Source organism: Neofelis nebulosa, chromosome 4 (assembly GCF_028018385.1).
Source record: "Neofelis nebulosa isolate mNeoNeb1 chromosome 4, mNeoNeb1.pri, whole genome shotgun sequence".
Classification (NCBI taxonomy): domain Eukaryota; kingdom Metazoa; phylum Chordata; class Mammalia; order Carnivora; family Felidae; genus Neofelis; species Neofelis nebulosa.
Window position 1 is genome coordinate 34,758,839 of NC_080785.1, and position 9,298 is coordinate 34,768,136.

The 9,298-nt window shown below is 39.0% G+C and overlaps 1 protein-coding gene across 1 annotated transcript; it reads right to left on the bottom strand.

The window, feature by feature from the left end:
* Window positions 1-570: 570 nt before the first annotated feature.
* CAV2 (caveolin 2) lies at window positions 571-8,342 on the bottom strand. Its single transcript, XM_058724518.1, has 3 exons — window positions 8,038-8,342; window positions 7,538-7,725; window positions 571-2,836 (listed from the first exon to the last, which is right to left on the bottom strand). The coding sequence occupies exons 1-3, from the start codon at window positions 8,185-8,187 to the stop codon at window positions 2,686-2,688; spliced, it is 489 nt and encodes a 162-aa protein (XP_058580501.1). The 5' UTR covers window positions 8,188-8,342; the 3' UTR covers window positions 571-2,685.
* Window positions 8,343-9,298: the final 956 nt, after the last annotated feature.

Here is a 9,298-nt window from a genome sequence, read left to right on the forward strand (position 1 = left end):
ATCTAAATAAATCAATGGGATGTGGATGACTATTGAAAAGAGGAAAATTTTTCAAAACTATAAAAAGCATTTTAAAAAGCCAAACACCTGCTTTATTATTAGAAGCTGGTCATTTTTCCAGATTAACTGATGGGAAAATCCATGCCAATATCAGCAGCTACTCTTCACATACTCACTTTCCAAAAATAATTTTGGACTCTAGTCTGGCTTCATGGCACCAGTATCCAAGTACATGTGATTTATGTTGTTTTACTTTCTTATTTAAAAAATTGAAAACAGAACTATCAGTTTATTTAGGATTAGCAAGAGACTTTCATTTCATGAGGAAGATGAAGTATGATGGGTTTGTGAACAATTCATTGTGTATACTGTTCATCAAATGATAGAAAAATTTATAGGGAACCAGTTTAAGTGCTGAGAAAACAAATTACCAATCCCACAATTTTTCACAAACACATTCCTGAATAAGAAATAACTCATATTTTTTTTCTATTATGGGGTTTTAACAAGGTTTAAAAAGGTTCTTTATTGATCAATTTTGTATTTAATATAATAAAAACAATGAACACATTATGGGTTTTTAGAAAGTTTATTATAGAGACTCATCGCCTACTTGCCCCACCCCTGAAGAAAAGAACTAACATGTTTGCACATGAAACCTGGATCACTTGGTACAGAATTTCAGTCTATGAAATAAAATAGCTAATGGCAAGTCTCAGTAAAAATTCATTTTGACAGTAATCAATGCTATTCAGAAATAAGGAAGTCATATATCTCACTTGTTAAAAGTTAATAGGTTTTGTTATATGACTATGTGTATTTATTTTGGCTTTAAAACTTGTCGATAGCTATTTGGAAAGATATGATTTATTTAAGCTTATGATTTATTTAAATACATATTTTATTAATCAAATACTTTTAGCCAATCAACAGATCCAAATATTAAAAAAAAAAACCACTTCAAATACATAGTTGTATTGTTTATAGTATAACTGTAGTCATGAGACTGACCTTTTTAACTAACATAATAAAATCTATATAGTCAAAAGAGTGGTAATGTTTTAAGGTAATGATCATGAGAATCTTTTCTAATTTTGAAGTCTCTTTTGTAGCTATCTTCAAAAGGATAGGAATTTTATAATTTAATCATTTGTTTACTTTGGCCCCAATAGTATTCCAGTTCAGTCATCCTTTATATTCACTAGTCCTAGTAATTTGGAAAAGTAAAATTAATATTCACTGAATGAAGATTTATTATCTATGAAGATGTTCAGAGGAATGTTAATTCAGGTTCTGATAATAATTCTGAAATTTGAGCATTTATAGACTTTTATGATATGTAAATTATAGTAACCACTTATATCATAAACGTCTTTTGTACATGCCTATCATTTTGGATAATGAGATTTTTAAAAGAATAGTGACTCATAACATTGAATAGGACTTTACAGTTCAAAAATGATAAGAATAATTTTATACTAACAAAATCCATATCAGATAACATCTTCAAAATCTGTATCTGTTACTCTTTAACTTATATATATGGAACTCAATAGCATGGGCCCAACAAATTGACAACTTTCCCATAAGTCTTTCTCCATGAATCACTGTAGTTGAAATAGTACTTAAGTGTCAAAAATAGTCTTTATGTTGAGTGTTATTAAATAGCACCAGTATTACTTGAAGGTAAAATGAGATATTAACAGGAATGCAGAATACAGGTTTAATTTCTAACTACAAGAGAGAAAGCATCTCCTAGATGAAATACCATTTAGATCTGGATTATTTTTAAGGTCACAGCCAGAAAAACCTAAGTCAGAAAAGTTTTCAGGATTTTGGTTGGAAAATTTAAAAAGAAAAATCTTATATATCGCTCTTTTATATTCTATTCCCAAAGAAGATATTTATGCTTACATAATCAAGACAGTGCAATCTCACCAATGAAGTTCCCCAGGAAAGATACATTTAATCATTCTATATATTAGTTCAATAAGATAATATAATAAAAGTACTTGAAAGCAATCCGATTAGAGCAACATTTACAGTAAGTACAAAATATACAGTAAAATGCAACATCTTATTAAATAGACCTGCAGGTTAACAATATCTTATTTAAAGGAACAGATGTTCATGAATCTATTTTCACATTTATTTGTTTTATTATATTTGATATCTATTACCACTGCATGCTTTTGTTATTGTAATTCCTAGGACCTTCTTTTTTTTTCTGTACATATTTTTCCCGTAAGTATTGCCATGATTTTTTCTGCAAAGGTAATTTTAAAAGTATTACTCTCAGAGTAAAAAAATAAGAAATTGCATATTTTTTATGAGGAGTTGTGACAAAACTATTATAGTGTTTAAGAAGTGTCCCTTGATCTTTATAAATTCATCATTATGAAATGTATGCTTTTTTACTAAAGCAAAAACCGTCTGCCTTTAACATTAAGTGTTGCCAACCTACTGTTTAATTTGGGCTATAAAGTTTGTTATGAAATCCTTGGCTATTAATTAGAAAAGGATTATTTGAAAAGATCTGCCAATAAACATTTCTAAAAGAGGTTGCTTATCTTAAAAATTTGCTCGATTACAACAATTGGGAAATGAACAGAACATAGTGCTTTTACATTATAACAACACAGAAGTATTACAGTATCCAAATCTCTAGACCTGGGGTCTAAGTGTTCAGTCGTGGCTTAGTTGCAAGCTGACAGAAGAGAAGCTGCGTCCTACACTTGTGCACAATGGGGCAATGACAACATCTGTTATGCTCTTCCATATTGTCTGCACTGAAGGTAGGACCATTAGGCAGGTCTTTACAAAAGGCATTATAATCCTGGAATGGAGGAAAAGATTTGTGTAAGGATTATTGATGTTACCAAATAAGGCCACTGACTCTTGCACATGCTTGGAAAGATACAATAATGGCCTAACTTACCTAAATTTGGTCGAACATTTGAAACAGGTAAATGAACAGTGACCCACATAGTGATAGGATGCACAGACATATGTTGCTTAAAAAAATAAACAGGCATGTAGATGACAAATACCAGTACTCTTTCTATTGGTGGCATGCTGTCTGAATCAGTAAAACAAAAAATAAATAAAACGGTAAATATATCTACCTGATCGCTGCCCCTAAACATTAACCTGCTTAATTCTTCATTTTTCCCTGAGGTTCTATTTCCTGGTAGCCCTTCCTGTTTCCTCATTCCACTTCCCTACCCCTTCATCCAGGCTGGGTTGGAGACTCCTTTTTTGTGCTTCTAAAGTACTAAAATAAAATTTCTTAATCCTCAAATTTACCAAAGGGTATCATAAGTAGATGGCTATATTTCTGTCTTTCCTACTAGAATCAGAGCTCCTTAAGTGAGGACATCCTTGACCTTTATTAAACGTTTGAGCTGAAGTGAATTTAGCATTCTGTCACACTTAATATTACTAATTTTTCATAGTCATTACAAAGAGCTGTGTGGTAGAGTTAAAAGAACCCTGCAAATACTTTGACAGAACCCTGTCAAAACTCTTAGACAAAACAAAACAAACAACCTAGACTATCCTGAAATTATTTCTTCTATGTCTTTTCTTAAGATAACTGCAAACGTGCATATTCTTCATGCTGATTAATTTTCTATGTAATCCTCTGAATAATGCTCTCTGTTGTAGTAGTGCTATTTGAGCACAAAAGTATCTTTGAATACTCAGGAATTGCTGGGAGCCTCAATGGAATTTTTATTATTATCTGGATGGGCACAAGGAAGTAAGGTTGATTTTCTTGATTTGCTATTAAAATGTGACTTAAATAAAGGTCTGTTGTGCTTAGTCAAAAGTGAAAGGAAGACCAGGCAAATGTCTGATTGAGATATTTTTAGAATACTGAATTATTCATACTGACTGTCTATACACTTATATTTATCTCGTGTTTTGTTCTAAGTGCTAAAGACTTAAAGAAATTTTTAAAGAAAATTAATTACTGGGTGTTTCGATGGGACAGTTGAATGGAAACCAGAATGATGACAACTTTTGACTTCTTATCCCATTATGTTTCTCACTTGATTTGTGGCCCTGGGCATATCACTACAAATTAAAGTATGAACAGGAGCTCTTATGATTGGCTATAGGGATTAACATTTATTATATACCCTTGGGATGTCTTTATGATGCTACTATTATAATGTATATATGATGCCATCATGTATAAATAGAACAATCTGAAATCAGAATATATAGTGAAAACAATTAAAACAATCTCAAATTGATGCACTCTAAGACTAAACTTTAAATCAGAAAGTTTCCTAACCAAATCTACTTCACTGAGAGTACAATATACTTTCCACTCTTCCTTAGGCTAAGACATTTTCTTTCCCCATAACTTCTTAGATCTCCATGTCCTAAAAGGGAATTAAGCGGACAAAGTGGACTTTCTAGTTCAGCAAAGTACAGTTGCTCACATTTGAGACTTAAGTTGATAGGATGTGGTGAACTCATTTTAATTTAATTTTATTTAAATCTATTTTATTTAAATTTATTTTAATTTCATTTTAATTTTCTTTAAGTTGTTGTTCTCTCACTGTGGGTCAGAAGATCCAATGATCCAAACACTTCGTAAAGAAATCTTATAATTTATAAGATTATACATTCCTCCATTGAATAACAAAGCCTTTAGGACACAGACTTTTATTTAGCTTTGTATTAACTATAGTATCATGCAGATTGCATTGTCATTAGCAATTTGCTATATTAAATACTTCTTCTAAAAGTGAAAGTGCTACCACTATATTTCTATAAGTTGGACAATCTATCTGAATTGCATCCCAACAAAAACAAGGGGTAAGGGAGCTCCAGGCACATTTCTTTGATATGATCCCCTTATGACCAATAATCTGCTGTTGCTTAAAGGTGGCTATCTCAATCTGAATGTGGTATGGTATCAATACAATCCACTGGTCCCTATTGACCTGTACTTCTGACCTAGGATCCGGTATCACCAGATTGAGCTCCAGGTGTTTTTCTTGTTGTTATTTGTTTGTTTAAAGAATCTAAAATCAGATCCACGGTGAGGAAGTGATGTGGTTTGAATATCTATTGCTGCATACTTTCATCGCTTTGGCCACCAATCTCTTTATAATAAACAACCCCTATTCCCTGCCAAAAGAAAAAAGAAAGAAAAGGAAGTGAAACAGAAGAAAGGCTTACTCAAATAGATTTGTTCTGTAAGACCTCTCCTTGGTCTGGTCTTATGTCATGGGAATGTAATCTATTAATGATAAATCTATTTTATCAAGTTAGTTTTATAAACTAACTTTTAACCATTTTTGTTTGAGGTTACTCCTCTACTTGCAATCACAGCTGCCTGATGATGAATGGGTGATGGCTAAATATTAATGTTCCACATGAATAATTTGAAAAACGAGCTGAGGTTAAATAATACATTTTATGTGACTGAAAAAGAAATGATTTGATGATTCATCATTGGAAGCACCACATACAAAAAACACCTCCCATTTTCAGGAGAGCCAGGTGAAGAGAAGCATCGTTGGGTAATTGTAGCTTTACTTATAGCTTTCCACCATTTAGTAAATGAAAACCATTTTGTTTTCAATTCCTCAGCAAGTGCTTTAGGAAAGCCCAGCTCTGTTGATTATAAATATGGCACTCTATATTTCCAAATAGCTTCACAGCCAACATTTCACAATATGCTATGTGGTTACTCAGTGTGTCACATTTTTGAAAGAGGTTAGATGACTGGCTTCAGTTCATTAGGAATCCAGAGTTTTATGTGCTGGCTGAGGCCTCTTTTTAAAAATCCATATGCTAATGTCAGAATATGAGCTAACTATACATCTGGCCTTTGTGAATCTGCTTATGTATAAAGGCAAAGATTTTCTTCCTCTTCCCGTCTTGTGGCACTCTCAATATATTTTAGTTGTTGTCAATCTTTAGTGATTAAATTAAATAGTTGTTTTTTGTCCTTTACTTATTTGGTGAATTTTTATTTACCCTTTAAAAGACTTTTAGACGCACCTGGGTGGGCTCAGCTGGTTGAGTGTCTGACTCTTGATTTTGACTCAGGTTATGATCTCGTGGTTTATGGGTCCAAGCCTACTTTGGGCTCCCTGCTCACAGCAAGGAGCCTGCTTGGGATTCTCTCTCTCCTTCTCCCTCTGCGTCTCCCCTGCTTGCACAAACTCTCTCTCTTTCTCTCAAAATGAATAATAAAATAAACTTAAGAAAAACCCCTCTTTTTAGACTCCTTTCTCTCTACATACACTTCCTAGTGCCTCCCCCTTCCTCAACAGATTTACCAGAGTTTTCCTCAGCATCTACTTCTATACTTAGCCAGTTGCCCTGATATGCTAGGAGTAAATTGAGGGCAGATACTACATCTGTCTTACTCATCCTGGGCCCAGTGCCCAGCACAAACCAAGCATTTAGTAATTTATTTGGTTGAGCTAACTAGCTAGCTAAGTGACTAAAGGATATTGATTTACAAGGTAAAAGGGAATTGAGAATAATTTCTTAACTTTTAACAATGGAGACAACAATGGTGTGGCAATACCATATGAAGTGATTAAGAAAGACACCAAGGCATTTTAGGATTATACATGTCACCAGGACTGCCCTAAAGCACAAGCTTGACAACTGTGGCAATACTCCAGGGCGATCAGAATGTTCTTTCTCTCAGGATAAAGTGAATATCTTTTAATATAATAACAACACAACTTCTTGGTAAATATAAAAGTTTCCTTCAAAAAAATTTTAACGGTTAAAATATTCTTCAAAGTTTTATGATGCATTTTGAGTGTGAATAAAGTTACTCAAAACATCCTACCAATGCCTAGCAGGTTTCTATACTTACTTTCCCTTGAAGTTGATGCCACTCTCCATGTCTCATAGGCAGAAAAGTAATTTGGAGGACTTCTCATTTCATTATCCTATGCAGCTTGAGTTTTCATTCATTTGTGCTGAGGGCCCCTCACAATTGCACACACATGGCATCTCCTCTGGTCTCATCCTTGCCTTTTGCTAGTGGCAGGATTGGAGCAGCCCTCCATAGCACTGCTTAGCCAGGTCTGATATCCCTGTTCAGTTATACTGTCACTGGCATTCTGCTCAGAGATCACTTTTGTTTTACCCCAAGCACAGGTGGTGACTGAATAAAAGGTGATGAAAGAAATAAGAGCCTAGCCCAGAACCACTGGCACAAGTCCTAACTCAGCCCTATAAGAGAACAACTTGTGGCAGGAAGCATGGCCTCCAGGTCTCCACCTCCAGTCAGCTGGGCCTTATTAACATCGGAAGGAAAATCACACCCGAGGACAGAGGAACATTACTTCTGTTTAAACTCCTAACCCAACCAACCTGTGATTCTAAAGAAAGCATACGCCCTACCAGATCGCCCAGTTCTTGCTACTGTGTGGGTGAACTGATGAACCTTCTTGCAAGCTGGCCTGGGAGAAGGGGAGTGCAGGGGGCAGGTGGCAAAGAACATTCCTACTTTCAGAAAGTTGGTCCACCCCTGTGTGCCCTTTCTCACCAGATGTGCAGACAGCTGAGGGTGGCAAAGAGAATTCCTGCAGCGAAGGCCAGGGGGATAGCCAGGAACAATGTCAGGAACTTGTATATCACGTATTTGCTGATTTCAAAGAGGGCATGGCTGCAGATCCACACTTTGTCAAAGGAGTGCGTAGACACCGGCTCTGCAATCACATCCTCGAAGCCCACCTGCAGAGGCAAGACACAGGGATCCCGAACTGTCACCAACCTGCGGCCCCCCCGGGGAACCAGGGGTGCTCGGGTGCGAGAAGCGGGCTGGCCTGCCCTATCTTCTCAGGGTCAAGTTGGGCGCACAGGAATTTGGCTAAGAATTCCTGGTTACACAGGCGACCCCGAGGCATGTGGATTCTGGGTCCCGGACCCCGCAGGGCTGACCCAGTGGCGAGGGTGGAGGGTGGGATCCGGGCTAGGGTAAAGGGGGAGCACCAGCGCCCCCAGGCCGTGGCGCGGCCCAGGTTACGGCCCGCCCCTGTTTTTCACCTTGAGGTTCGAGTTGAGCCGGTGGGGATCCCGGTCGGAGCCCGAGTCCGCGAACTTATCCGGGTCAGCGTAGTCGACGCCGCTGTGGCGGCTGTAGGAGTCGTCGTCCATGAAGAGCTGGACGTCTGCTTTCTCGGTCTCCAGCCCCATCGTGGCGCTCGGTGCGCGGCGGCTGCAGCCGGCCCGGCGCGGCCTCCCTTCCCGTCGCGCCCCGCCCCGCCCTGCCTCGCCTCGCCTCTCCCGGCGCGGCCCGGGCGGCGGCCGCTTCCCGCTGCCGGCTACCGCTCCCGGCCCGGACCCGACCCGAGCCCCGCCCTGCGGCCGGGCCCGAGGGGCGGGAACCGGACGCAGCCGGAGAGGTGGTTCCCGCCCCGCGACTCCCGCCGCCACTTTCTGGCCAGGTCCCCGTCTGTCCCCGGCCCGGCGCCATCCCAACAGGCACATTCCGGCCCTGCACAGGCGGGAGAAGCGTGCTCCGGGCACCAGGACCTGTATTCCCGCCACAGAGGGGCCGGAGGGCTCCCCGGGTCTCATCGCTTGATGCCTAGAACTGTGATCCTTAAGAGCTGGCAGGTTGTTCAGGGGTGGTGCACTTACTGCTGGGAGACAGCTAGGTGGTTAGGAGCGCCGGTATAGAAGCACAAGATCTATCTTCTCCCTGCTCTACCATTTACCATGTGTGCTCGGGACCTCAGCTACCTCCTTGTGAAATGGGAGGAGTCGTTGCTGCTTCACAGAGTTACTGAGAATTAAATTCCCGTCAAACTCTTACGTGGTCTCTAACACACAGTTATGACACTCCTGATTGCCAGGCAATCCCACAAGTGCTAGAGGATCCAGCAAGCGCATCAGCTATGCATCTATCCCGGCGCCCACAGAATGTGTGAGCCTGTTGGAGGCAAGGTGAGGAAATGGAGTTGGTTTGGTGAGCTCACTGCCCCTAGGGGTTTGCTCCCTCAGAGCAGAGAGGAGGTATCTCTTTTTCCTTCTAAATTAAAACGCTTAATTTTCTTCTGAATCAAGTCTTGAAAGATTTCAGTTATCTCTGAGATGCAGTCACATCCACAACTATCTTGTAGGAAACATGTAAATAAACCCCTGCGGTAAAGTCACACTGCAGTAGAAGACCCAGACTGCTGACTACTCAAAAGCTTTCAGAGGGAAGGATTAAAGGTTAAAGGGGTATAAAGGGTTAAAAGTCTGGCGGACTTAGGTACTTGTTTGGGGGAGGAAGGTACTCAGTGAAAATTTGCCAAAAGCA